The 14037-nt window shown below is 47.8% G+C and overlaps 1 protein-coding gene across 36 annotated transcripts in view; it reads right to left on the reverse strand.

Annotated features, from left to right (window-relative positions):
- Nucleotides 1-14037, reverse strand: part of ANKS6 (ankyrin repeat and sterile alpha motif domain containing 6) — a 67871-nt gene that overhangs the window by 37221 nt on the left and 16613 nt on the right. For 32 of the 36 annotated variants that reach the window (XM_045043597.1, XM_045043596.1, XM_045043593.1 and 29 more), the window contains exons 9-12: nucleotides 12744-12953; nucleotides 11509-11662; nucleotides 10521-10690; nucleotides 3691-3874 (exon numbers count right to left, since the gene is read on the reverse strand). In XM_045043597.1, the coding sequence (XP_044899532.1) occupies nucleotides 3691-3874; nucleotides 10521-10690; nucleotides 11509-11662; nucleotides 12744-12953 (718 nt within the window). Of the gene's footprint in view, nucleotides 1-3690; nucleotides 3875-8948; nucleotides 8972-10520; nucleotides 10691-11508; nucleotides 11663-12743; nucleotides 12954-14037 lie in introns of those variants that run through there. The other 4 variants (XM_045043594.1, XR_006589138.1, XM_045043598.1 and 1 more) reach the window with 3 other exon arrangements.

Below are 14037 nucleotides of genomic sequence, written 5' to 3' on the forward strand. Positions count from 1 at the left end.
GAGCACAAGTGGGGGAGGGAGCAGAGAGAGAGGGAGACACAGAATCAGAAGCAGGCTCCAGGCTCCGAGCTGTCAGCACAGAGCCCGATGCGGGGCTCGAACCCACAAACCACGAGATCATGACCTGAGCCGAAGTCGGACGCTCAACCGACTGAGCCACCCAGGCGCCCCTGAGTTCCTTTTTTAATTCGTTCATTCAGGAGTGGATACCAACATGCCTACTACATGCTGGGAGTACAAGGATGGAAAGGTCCAAGCTGTAAAGGAGCTCAGCGTGGCTGGGAAGATAAAATGATGAGGGTGACAGCTGTTGCACCATCAGTCACCTTGTACATAGGTAACCCATTTGCTCTTTACAATGACCGTAACGATCCTATCAGTGTCTCCATTTACAGATGAGGAAGCAAGGCAGAAAAGCGTGGCTGCCATATCTTGAGATCATGCCGCCAGTCCACGGCAGAGCAGGAATTCACACCAGTGGTCCAGCTACCAGGCCTGAAGCTACGCACCGCCATCTCTCTCCTTGGTGACAAGCGCTGCGATGAGGGGCATCGACAAGGGGGTCTGGGGACAGAGAGGACAGCTGACCCACTTGAAGGACCGGAAAAGGCTTCACGGAAGAGTACTACTGCGCTAGGCTGTACGAGATGAATCGAGTCCCAGGCCACACTGAACCCACTGTTGCTCCGTGGCACCAAACCTTTGCTCGGGCTGTTCCCGCCACACGCAGTCTTCCTCCGTAGTGGAGGGCCGGGAAATGGTTAGCAACCGGCTCTCTGAAGGAAAACGTACGTAGGGAGGTAGGTACGTAAGCTTACTGTAGATTTTACTGATATAAAGGACGTATAGCACACAATTTACTGATAATAATAAACTACACAATACTGTTTCTTATAGATCCCATGCAGCCAATGCTTGCGTTGCGCTTGAGGCACCTCACTGAACGCTTTCACTGATTTTTCCCTTCCTCTTGAGTCCACAGCCAATGAGTATAGTTCCAACAGGGATGCCACTGGGGAGTTCCACGGATGGGAACACGTAAGAGGAAATGAAACAATGGAGACGCATATTGGAATTTCATGTGAGCAACTCTGCTGAATGAGATAATGGTTTTAAAATCCTGGAAGAACACTGTCGCAATTTTTTTGTGCTAGTCACAATATGACAGACACACTTTTAACCTTCGTCTGCAATATGGGCATTTTCTCCATCACTGTCCAGATTACATCTAGATGGTCTATGAGATAGTAAACCGACCTCTGCTTGGTGGCATTTGCTGATGTCACGGAGTCAATACCCTGCTCCTGGCTGATTTTAGGCTAACAACACAACTAATGTTCCTGAAAGTGGAACGGAGAAGGGACGTGTGTAGTAGCACATCATGACATAGTATTCCTACGGCATAAACAGCACAAGTATTAGCAAAATGTACTAATAAATTAATAACAACATTTTGTTTTAAGTACCCCATACCTTTATATTTAACATAATTTAATTATATAAGTTCATATAATTTGACTTTTTCTTTCTTTTCTTTGGCTTCTTTATGTATTTGTTGTTGTTGTTGTTGTAATTTGACTCATAATGGCTGTGTTTCATCACTAGTTTATACATCTCCTGTAGATTCAACGATGGACTCTGGCCCACCGGCCCGGCCTGAGTGCCTGCTCTTCAGTGAAGCCTGTGCCATGGCACTCCATGCCTGGCTGATAACACAGATTTGACCCCATTTATTTACTTAAATGTATTGTGCTGAATGCAGCTGAATCCCCAGCCTGACTGTGAGCTAACCCAGCACAGATTAAGGCACCCGGGACACAGGCTTCACCACTCCCCATAGAGGGGGCCGGAGGGGCTGCAGGAGGAAAGACGGGGCAGGGCAAAGGCTTGTGTGTGGTCCTCGACTGGGGCCAAGTGTTTCCCAGAAGAATGTCATAAAAAGTAGCTGTCTGGGGATGGACTGCAGGTCTGCCCTTTGATAGTCTAATGCCCACGGGACAAAGGTCTTGCTGCCTCCAGACCCAGGAACTCTGGAGGGGAAAACTAGGCTTTCTACACCAGAGAAATTAAAAAGAAATTGCGGTCAGGTCCTCTTCTGTTTTTATCCCAACCAGGGTTTGCAAACCTTTTTAAATAATGAGAGAGAGGAAAAAGAGTGGGCATGGACAGTGCATACAGACCGCCACGGTCTCAACTCTTTTTTGGGAAAAGTGGGGGGGTACAAATACCTAACTGAACTTCTAAGAGTTGGATTTCTGGAAGCCTCCAAGGTGGGAGAATTCATGACTGCACATAGAAAACACGGTTAGGGAGGAACAGGGTTGCTAGTGAATCTCTGAAGCTTTTATACATGGTTGCACTAGATATCACAAAACAATAAAAGCAGCCCCCAAATAAAGAGGATGCCAATGGCAGCATGCATTTACCAACTCAGTCCAGACCACAGCCTGTGCAGCTGATTTCAACCTATCACCTGCTGGGCACTTATCATCTGCTGGGCACCTTCCTCCAGGCAGCTGCGGGGAGACACCTGCAGCTGTGTCTGGGAGGCCCTGGCACACCTGACATTTCTCTCCTCTCTGAACACTACTACTTGGCTTGCACCTGCCTGGGTCCCATCTCTCCCCATAACTCTGCTCCCCCTCTTCCCCCCACCCCTCACTGCCAGGACCACCAGAGGGCAGTTCAAGGGACAGGATTCTTCATCTCCTTTTGTCTTTTATATATTCCTATCTTTATCTGGGGCCTCCCAGCACTCCTCCACTCCATCTTCCTTTCTGCATCTTCCCCACGGGAGGGACCTGCACTTCACCCACACAGGTTCTAAAGTTCTCCTGGTTACAGAGGACAGCTACTGTTTCTGCTTGCCCACCATCCCTCCCCTCCTCCTTCTGGAAACAGCACTTTGATTTCCCTTTGAGGAGTCCCCTCTCTCCTGCTCCCAATCTACAAAGTATCAGCAGGGCAGACCCTGAGCCCAGCTACAAAGGCAGACACGTGACCTGCGCCCAGTCAATCAGCACGTTCCACTGCCACAGACGCACAGTCAAGGATACACAAATGTCCCGTCGTTATAGAGACGAGGCAGGCCAATGACGTTTACCCCAGGATTTTGCTGGACCTACTAAGAAAGAAGCACTCTTTCTGCTGGCGTTGCTAAGTTAGCAGGAGAAGTAAGCAAGCCTGAAGTTCATGGGGGACAACTTTGCCACCGCCTAGAGACAGCCTACCTGAGATATGGAGAGAAACACTCCCAAAGTACCTGGATCCACACACGCCTGAAGCACACCCTGGACACTTTCATTATATGAGCCAACAAATTATGTTTTTTGCTTTTGTTCAAACCAGTGTCAGTGGAGATTGCATTACTTGCAAATGACAGAATTCTGATCTGTACAAGGCTCAGGGAAAGGTAAATCACTGGTGTTGGAGAAGCATTTCTACAAGTGTATGTCTGTGTACGTAAACGAAACTCTACTAAGTTCAAAAACATTTTGAGGGAGCTTACCGGACGATTAGCAAAGTGAAGACAAAAATACGAGGTAGAATCGGGGAAGAATGGAGACAGCTGTTTTTGTTTGAAATTTTAAAAATGACCTAGGACCTAGGATGGCTATAGCAATGACAGCACCTGCCAGGTCACAGAGGCAAAGAGGAAAGGCTGGCGTTTTGGGACCTTGGGGGGCTCACCTTCATCTGTGATGGTGCCGCTGCTGGAGCCCCCACTGCTCTTGGACTGCCGATGGGGCGAGGAGGACACAGAGGACTCGGCCGCGTGCCCTTTGGGCGAAGGGGAGGGCGTGAGTGTGGGGGAGGTGCTTTTGGAGGTAGTGGAAGTTCCAGACAAAGGCCGTTTGCTCGTCTCCAGTTTCTGCTGAAAAGAGTAAGACAAATACGTAAGCCATCACCTGGAGGGTAGAAGTGATTAAAACAGACACCCGACAGGGAACACGGGTGATAGCTGACTCAGCAAGATATCTAAGCAGGACTATGAAATCTACTTAAAAAAAAAAAAAAAAAAACATGCAAAGCAGAAACAGTATTATTGGAACAGGGACGGGAAAATCCTGCCCTGGAGCACAGAGGCAGGGGGTAGGATGGAAAAAGTGGCACTTGAGGAGCCAGGAAGTCAGGTACTAATCCTGCCCGTAGAGCTACCAGCACTGTGTCCTTGGCCAAGTCCCCTTACCTCTCAGTTAATGCAGCTCTAAATGGAAGTGTGGCTTACAAATGCACGAGGTCCCTTTCTGCTCCTGACGTTCCTTCATCTAAACCAGTCATTTCCAACTTCTCACCAAAGAACACATCATTTTTCCCCTTTGTGTGTGTGTCATTTAGTTAAAAAAAAAAAGCGCCTTTTTATTTTTAAATACTTTTAGACTTATAGAAGAGCTGCAAAGATAGAACAGAGCATTCCTGTGTATCCGTCAGCCAGCTTCCCCTGACGTTAATATCTTACATAACCGTAGCACAATCATCAAAATTAAGAAGTTAACAGTGGCACAGTACTATTAGGTAAGCTATGGACTTTACTCAGGTTTCACTGGTTATTCCACTTAATGTCCTTGTTCCGGTCCAGGATTCCACACTGCATAGACTTGCCATGTCTCTTTGACCTCCTCTGTGACAACTCAGTCTTTCCTTCTTTCATGACCTTGACACTGTGGAAGAATTGAGGTGTTTGCAAAGCATCCCTCAGTTTGGGTTTGTCTTATATTTTCTCATAATTAGATCTGTTTATGGAGTTTTGGATTAATGACCCCAGAGGTAATGAGCCATTCCTACCACATCATGCCCGGGGTCACACAGCATCCATTTCTTATTATTGATAACGTTAACCTTGATCACTTAGTTCAGGTGGTGTGTGTCGGGTTTCTCCATTGTGAAGTGATACCATTTCTCTTTATAATTAACAAATATTTGGGGTGGGGAGGAGATATTTTGAGCTAAATATCTTGTTGCTCCCACTAATTTTGGCATTCTTTGGTCGATCTTGTCTATAGCAATTACTACTGTGATGTTCTAGTGATAGGAGATCTATTTCCCCTATTCCTTTCACATTTATTTTCTGGAATTCTGGATGGAAGAGATACTACTTCCCCCATTTATTCAGTTATTTATTCCTAGCAGTACGGGCTCGTGGACGTTTCTTTTATAATCTAATCACTACTGCGATTTATTTTACAGTTGTTCAAACTATTCCAGTTTGGGGCACTGAGATCTTTCAGGTTGGCTCCTATGTTCTTTCCCCATGTCCATCTTTTTGTTGTTGTTGTTTCTTTTTAAGAGCATCTCCTTACTTTCTGACACCACAAAATGCTTCAGGCTCATCTTGCATCTCCATGGACCCAGTACTGGAATAAACCACTTCTCCAAGGCTCTGGTCCCTTTTATTGGAGCATGGTATTTAGGAACCAAAATCTGGGTACTAGGCTGTTCGTGGCTACTGGGATATCACTGATTCTACGTTCTCTCAGTGGACAGACAGGAAAGTATACTAAGCCATGCATCCACATAGCCCGACTTACTTCCATATAAATCTGTGTGTACACACACGCACACACACACATTTACAACCACGCATTCGTACCGATTCCTCTGACAACAATCCAATATCCATGGGGTTTGTTCTAATATTTCCCCTTTGGTTCAATCTCTGACAGTTAAAAACTGGGCTCATTATAATTACTTATTTGTTCAACCCTAGTATATATGTAAAGTGTTCATGTATACAAAATGTATAAATAAAGTGGTTTCGGAATTAAACCCACATCCCTATAAGAACAACAACAACAAACGATCAATGAGGATACAGTGTTTGGGTATGGTTATGTCTTTTACTTAGGCCTCACCATATCCCCTTGACCTAGTTTTCTCCCCCCATCTCCCAACGTGTGGTTATGTCAGTTATTTGTAATATAGTTAGATATGCTGTTGTAGTCTGCATTCCCTCTTTGGTTCCTGGCTAATACTGTTTGTTTGTTCTTTTAATTTGCATACAGCAGAAATAACTGTTGTGTACGATTCAACGGGTTTTGACAAATACAGAGGTGGGGGTACCACAGAGAAGAGCTCCATTAGCCAATTCCCTCGTCCTGTCTTTTTGTATTCGATCTCTCCCTCATCCCAACCCATGAAAATAACTGATCTGTTTTCCATCCCTATGTTTTTGTCTTTTCTAAAATGTCACATAGGTGGAATGACACAACATGTAGACTTTTGGGTCTGGTGCAGCAAACTGCTTCAAGTTACTGCATGTATTGACAGTGTGCTCCTTTCCACTGCTGAGCAGTGTCCCACTGCGTGGATGTACCACAGTTAGTTTACCCGTTCACCTGTTGATGCGATGGTTCCAGTTTGGCGTGATTATGGATTAAACTGCCATAAACATTCACAGACAGATTGTGGCATGAATACTTTTTAAAAATACACTTGGGTAAAGACCTAGGAGGGAGATAGCCAGTTCATAGGGTAAGTATACAGTTTTATCAAACGCTGCCCAACCTTTTCAAGATGGCGGTACTGTTATCATGTTGCCCTGAGCACTGAAGTTCTAGAAGCTCCATATGCTCATCAGCACTTGTTTCTTTAAAGTTTTTAAGTTTTAGCCAGTCTAACGGGTATTTAGTGCTATCTCACTGTGGTTTTAATTTGCATTTTCCCCAGTAGTTAATGTTCAACGTTTTTTCATGTTTCTTTACCATTTGTATATTTTTGAGGAAGTATCAGATATTTTGCCTATTTTTTAAATTTGCTTTTTAATGAGTTTTGAGAGTTATTTGGTAGTTTAAATAGGATATGGCTAGCTGTATATTTTATATATTTTTTTATATTTATTCTATAGTGAGAGTTCCGGATTTATTCTATAGTGAGAATTTCCTGAACTTCCTAGATCTGTGCTTTGAAATCTAGCATCAATTTGGGGAAATTTTCAGGCATTAAGATATTCCTTCTGTCCTACCATTCTCTTGCTCTTCAGAGCTTCTTATTACCCGTATGTAAGAACATTGGATATAATTCTACTGTTTTTGTTGTTCCTATTTTTGTTTTAACTTCTTTTTTCCTTTGTGTTTCAGTTTGGGTGATTCCTATTACCCAGTCTTCAACTTCACGGATTCTTTCCTTGGCTGTGTCAAGGGTACTGAGGAGCCCATCAAAGACATTCCTTACCTCTGTTACAAGTTTTGTATTTCTAGAATTTTCCTTCTTTCTTAGGGTTTCTATCTATTGCTGAAATAGTTACTTATATGATCTTGCACATTCAAATTTTCCATTAGAGCCTCTAACAATTAATTGTAGTTCTTTCAAATTCATGGTCATGTAATTCCAACACCTGTGTCATATCTAAATCAAATTCTGAGGACAGCTTTGTTTCTTGGGTGTGCAGTTGTTTTGTGTCTTTTTGTAGGTCTTATAATTTTTGGTAAAATTGGACATTTTGACTAGGATAGCAGAGACTAAGATAAATAGTTTTAATACCTGGAAGTGGGTACACCTCTCCTTCTGCTAAGCCTTCATGCCCTTCCTAACTACATCCCAGAGTGGAACAAGAGGTCTCTCTTCGATTTGAAAGACTGTCAATTAGCTGCCTATATTGTTGATAAATTCTTCCTTCTGCTTTTTTATAAACAAAGACATTCAATAACAAAGCTTCTGATTAGGCAGGAAATAATTAGTATATCCATACTAAACAGATCTATCCCAGCCGAAGCAAACAAACATGATACTCTGGACCTTGTAAGAGCATTATTGGGGAGGGGCGGATAAATATGATTATCTGGGATGCTCTAATAAAATATCTGAACTGTTCCCTATGTTCCCCGCATAGCGGATCTTGTTAATGGTGTCATCTCCACCCCTCCCTGAATCCATACCCTTTGCAACGTGTGTTTGTGTGTTCTTCTGCAGTGGGTGTGCTGATTTGCTTCAACAACCTGACTGGTTTTCAACTCATGCCTTTGGTTCTTGCCATGAGGACACATCTAAGCTTGTTGTGGACATGCATGGCCCAGTCATCCTGGTCACTCCAGCCAACAGCCAAATGTGTAAGTGATCCCTCCAGACCACAAGGATTACCGAGCTAAGTTCAGACTAAACCGCCAACCCACAGGTTCAGGAGCTGAAGAAACGCTTTTCTGTTTTAAACCACTAAGCTTCAGGGTGAGAAGAGAGAGCTGATGTATTCAGTGGGACTTTGAGCTTCCACAGGTCTGGGAAGCACCGACACACATTCTGACTCCCCTGATTCTGTGCCTCCTCAGGTTCGCTTCAGGCTGATTCGTGAACATGCTAGAAGCCATGCCTTGTGAATATGCTACCATTACGGTGGTGCTTATTTTAAGCAAAGTATGAAAACCAGATTCAGTAGGCTCCTATTTTGAATGCTAATTTCTAATTCTTCCTAAGGGAGTCTTTGAAAAACACTTCATGTCTCCATTTTGCTGCTGGAGCCTTTGACAGAAAGCCCACCCCTTGTGCCCTTTGATTTAGGGCAGTGGTTTCGAAGAGCCCTGGGCTGGGCTGATTACAATACTCTCTCGGGGGAAAATCAGAGTTCTCAGATCCCATCTTGAAGAGTTTCATACAGTTATCCTGGGTGGCACCCAGAGACCTGAATTTTTAGACAGCGCCCCAAGGTTACAGCATATTGTTAAGAATATCAGGTGTCATTGACCTGGATTGTTTCCTCGGTTTGTTTCCTGAGTGTATCTTTGGACACAATCTCCTTTCATTGGGATATACCTAAACATAGATTATATATAATAAATGCATTCAAGGGAGACAATGGTTGATATAATTTATAACTTAGACACCTACCTATTTTTAACACCAGTTAAGGAAAGCTAATAATATCCAACACATCTAGTAAGATCATCAAAATAGAAACAGAAAAATTTAAACAACAGAGAAGAGGAAAACGATATCAAAGCTCACACCAGAAGACTTACTTTAATTAGTAGCTCTGAGTTTCCTAGCAGCAAAGGCAAAAAGAGAAATACAATAATTATATAATCCTTACTATATGAAGAAAGAAAATGTACGAAAGTATTGGTAGAGACATTTTTTTTTCTAGAGCTGAATTCTAAAAGGAACTTTATTACACAAGTAATTTTCAATATAATGGAAAATATGCTAATGCATAGGGAGAGAAACTTTTTCTGAAGCAAAGGAACCTAATTCTGTATGTCTGATTGCAAAAGGGACTTTGAAAAACAAAAAGTTCTGTAACCAACAGTGGTGGGCAGAAAATAAAGACTATTGCTTATACATCCGTTAAAAAAGCAGTCTCTGGAGGCACATCTGGGCAAGGGCCCAGGGGTGAGGCTTTCAGGTGACCTAACTTTTCTCCGGGAAAAAGCTCAAGCCATCTAAAAAATATGAAGAATGGGACAGTGCTTGGCCATGGGGTCCTCTCAGAGGAGGAAATGGGCTACACTGCACCAAGGGAGAGGGGCACCTTGAGGAGGAGCCAACTTATACTGTCAGGAACCCACACTTGGTGGGGGTCGGGGCGGGGGGTCATTCCAGCAATCAGTCCAGGTGGAGGGGCTCAAAAGCTAGAAGGGTCAGACTCTATAGACACTAAAAGACTTCTCACTACAGAGAGGCATTGAGGGTTTCCTGTCCCTTGCAAACTCCATATAGATACTGACAATGTGGTGACTGCTCTTGGGCTGCATGAGTGGAGGAAAGGTGCCAGGCAGTGAGGTGAGACTCCAACTCTGTCCTGTCTACCAGCAGGACTGCAGCTCCTCCCCTCTGGAATGCCACAAATGCTACCCCCTGACCGTGGAACGGTGTCACACCCTGCCCCAGCCCTGCCCCAGCCCTGCCTCTTTCATCAGCTCCTCATCCTTCAGAGCCCCATTTAGGGTTCCCTGATGCCCTCAAGCTTGGGTAGCAGCCCCCATCTGTGCCACCACAGCAGCCTCCCTTCTCCACGACAGCCCTTACCACACTGAGTGAAACTGAGTCCGCAGTGACACCCTGAGAGGGTCACCAAACCACCGGTTCACCACTGGATCCTTACTGCTAGCAGTGCTGGGCACAAGGCAGACACCCCAAAGATGTGCACAGTGAATGAATAAGGTAGGACCACAGATACTACTGCTGATAACGTCAGCACTTATAGCTGACACTTACAGGCTCACCAGGTGCCGGGCCCTACTTGAAAGGCTGAAGTGTGGGGCTGAGACCCGATCCCAGGTAGTCTGCTCCTGTTCCCACACTTCACACCCCTTTGCTCTAAGCAATGAACAACGCGAGGCTGAACGAGGCACCTGGAGGTGCCCTGCAGGTCAGGGGGGAGGTAGACCCATGCGTGTAGGGGGCCGAGGGCACAGGGTGTGATCCCGGCAACTGCACAATCCAGCCTTTCAGAAAGCCCGGGAGCGAGCAGCTGGAAGGGGCCTCTCTTTAGTGCCGTCCCACTACTGTGGCAGTGCCTGTGCTCCCCAGCACGTGGGCCACATCAGGACAGAACGTGTGAGTGTAACAGGAGACAGAAACAGAACAAGCACCTTGCCACTGGGACCGCCGCTGCCTGCAGGAGAGACTGGGAGCTCAGATGAGCCGGACCCCGGCGCTGGCCCAACAGGACTTGACCGGTGGCTGGCCTTCTGCTCAGATAATCCGGCTGCCTTTTTCCTCTGGGCAGCAATTTGTGACAGGACACTGTCTATGCTGCCACCTGAGGAAAGAGGAATAGACATCACTGCCTCAGGGGTCCAGGGTCCAGCAACATGACTATAGTGGACTTCGTGTGCTGACCTTGCTGAGCTGGAGAAGCATTCCCCAGACTCCCCTGAGCCTCTGCGGCTGTGGGTCAGGGCTGACCACAAGAGGCCTGCGCGTGGAAACCAGAGGTGGCCAGGTGCGGAGGTCATCACACGCCAAAGGCACCATGGCGAGAGGTATTGGAAGAGGCAGTGCAGGCACGATCAGCTTGTCCTCACTTGCCCCTGCCAGAGCCAGCTTGTGCGGCCTCCGGAAGGCACAGACGCCCCGCCCGCGGCAGCCCCAGCACCGCCCCTTCCAGCAGCCACACAGGGGCTGCCTGCTTGCCCTCTGACCCCCCTTCTGGAGCTTTACCGACCCCACTCCACAGCTGTGCCAATAACTTGCTCAGTCCACAGCACTCAGAGTGGACTGCCGTGTTCCCTCTCCCAGTTTCCCCAAATCCACCAGCAATCTCGAATTATTGTGAAAGAAATAATTCTAGAGAGCTAGAGAGGATCCGAGCGGGAAAACACCAATAACTAACATTTGTGAGGCAATAACCAGCTGCCACATACTGCTGTGAACGTTTCACATGTTTGAACAGTGCCACTCTGGGGGCAAAATCGTGAATTCACTGAAAAGTCCCTTAGCCACACCAAGGAAGGGGACAGGGTGTGTGCCGTTGTTTCTGGGACTGTCCACTGAGCAAGCTCAGGGGCGAAGCGAGGTGGGGGGACAGACCCCCAAGGGGTCTTCCCGCCTCCCCGGAGTGGCCCCCCCGGTACCCACCTGAGCGGTTATGCAGCTCCCCACCATGCCTGCTGGAGCCCCCGACCCCACTGGAGCCGCCTGAGGAATGAGGTGAGTGGTTGAAGTTTCCGGAATTGGCAGGAGAGGCGGGGCTTCTGGAGAGAGATGGAAATTTAACCGGCCTGACAGGAGTCTGCAATAGAGTGGGTGTCCTGGTTACGGTTTGTTGTTGCCTCCTCTGGACATACATGACCACAGGAGAAGGGATCCGGATTCCACTGGCTCACCCCAGCCCATGTGGCCCTCGCCAACTGGTGCTCAGCCTGAGGGGAGTCCCCTAGGGAAGGGGAGTTCATCCTCATCTGCTGACAAGCAGACCATTGGCTCAGGCCGAGCCCCTGAGACGCTGTTCCCCCTGAATCACCCCACTTTCAGGATCACTCAACTCTTCCCACAGTGCAGACTAAATGCAAACCAGCCCTGCCCACTTGAGGCACCTCCAGGGCCAGGCTCTCTCCCACTGGAGACTTGATACTGAGACGAGGCAGCAGCAAAGGGGGTCAGCCCCATCTTTACAGAGAGAGATGGGGGTTCTGGGTCCTTCTAATCACTCAGAACACAGTGGCAGGGCGAGGTCCTAAGTCCTCATCTGCGGTTTGCCATTTGCTGCATCTACGGTGTGGGCAGCCTACACAGATGGAGATAAGTTCCCTCATCAAGAGGGACAACCTCAGGACATTACAGAGACACAGCAAGGGCCACAAGTCAGAAGCCACTGTAGGCAAAAGGCTAGAAGTCACACTCCTTGTGGGCGTAAGAAAACACCAGTAGTGCACATAGTCTTGGTTATGGACCTGAACGATGATGTAATGTGGAAGCTGGTTAGAAACCAAGAACTTGACTCCTGGTACCAGGCCCATGCCACATGGCCGGGTGCTCTGCAGCAGGCTGGTTCCCCTCTCTGAGTCCCAGTCTCCCATCTACTATAGGGAAGCTTAGATGAGATCAGGTCTTCAGGCTGTGCTCCTGGGGGCCCCAGAGAAAAGACAGAGAAGAGGGGCCCTTGCTTTCATTCCCTTCACCCCACGTTTTAATCTGTTAATAAAGTGTCCCTTTGTAGGATACACTGAAACAAAAGGATATCCCTCATTAAAAAAAAAAAAAAAAAAAGCCTGAAACCTGCTGGATAAGCGGGTCTGAGGTCCCTTCTGCCTGCAACACACCCCAACTTCATTGTGAGTGATGTGTCAAAGTACATCCAGTGGGAGACTTACAGCGTCTGTGCTCCCACCGCCCATGCCCACGGGGGCACTCCGGCCAGCTCTCTGGGGCAGCACAGTCTTCATGGGTTCTGCCTTCCCACCGTGACATGTCCGGGACCGGTCCGAGCTCCACAGCTCAAAACTGGAAGGGGGTAAGAAAGGGGGGATGACTGCCTTCAGCTTGTCACTCGGGAGTCTGGGGAAGGGGGCTCCATTTCGAAGCTGAAAAAGACAGGCTGTGGGTTAGACAAGCTCCCCCCCCCGGGGGGGGGGGAGGCTCCCAGCTCTTCAAGAAAGACTCCAGGTTTCTCCTGCTTCTCAGAGAATGGCACCATCATCTACCCCCTCATCCCCACACCCGGCCAGAAACCATGTGGTATCTTCTGCTCTACCAGCAACCAAGCAATACCCCCATTTACTCTGCTCCAACCCCCAGCTTCCCTTGGGACCATTGCAGCAGCTAGAATGGAAACAGAGGGGATGGGGAGCCGAGGCGAGGCCAAGGGATGCTGGGTGTGCTGTGATGGTGGCACCGGGGGGATGGGAAAGAGGGCACTGAAGGCCCAGGGAAAAGAACTCAGGCAGGCCTGACAACCAGAGGAGCAGGACGTGTGTACAGAGCTGGGGGTCTCTGGAGGAAGGGACAGGGCACAGGGGACCAAGAAGCCCAGGCTGGGCTCTCTGTGAGCCCAGCAAACACTCTTCCCCACCCCACCGCACTCTCCCTAGTCCAGCCACACCTCCCACTGCTGACATTTTTAACTGTAATTTTGTATTTTGAAAATGTAATTTAGAGTTAGCATAGAATCCACACAATGATGACTGGTGGACTGTCAAGGAAAAGTATTCACACAGTCCGCACTAACATTAATTAAGAAAAGACAGTGGACTTGGTGCCAGATGGTGCTTTGCAGGGAAGGGCATCCCACAGCTAAACCTGCCTCGGGAGCCGGGCAGGCGTGCATCTCCGCAAGGATGGCTGCAAACGCCCACTCGGCAGGGCTCCCTGGCCATCCTCCATCTGCCGAGGGGTAGGCCAGCGTACCGGTGCCTTCCACGGGGCATGAGGAGGTGGGACAGGGAAGTGCCAACGCAGGAGGGTAGGCATCCTGGGTCCCACCCTGGCTTTCCTGAGAATCTGCGAACAGTGCCGTGCCCCCCGGACCTCAGCAACCTCATCCAGCAAGGGGGCTGGGACTGGAAGAGGACTAAGGATGCCCGCAGCCACACACCCACCACAGATGGACATTTTCATTCCTTGGGGACAGAGTCTAAATTGTTGCAAACTTTCCGGAAGGCAATGACA

The sequence above is a fragment of the Felis catus genome, chromosome D4 (genome assembly GCF_018350175.1).
Source record: "Felis catus isolate Fca126 chromosome D4, F.catus_Fca126_mat1.0, whole genome shotgun sequence".
NCBI classification, from domain to species: Eukaryota; Metazoa; Chordata; class Mammalia; order Carnivora; family Felidae; genus Felis; species Felis catus.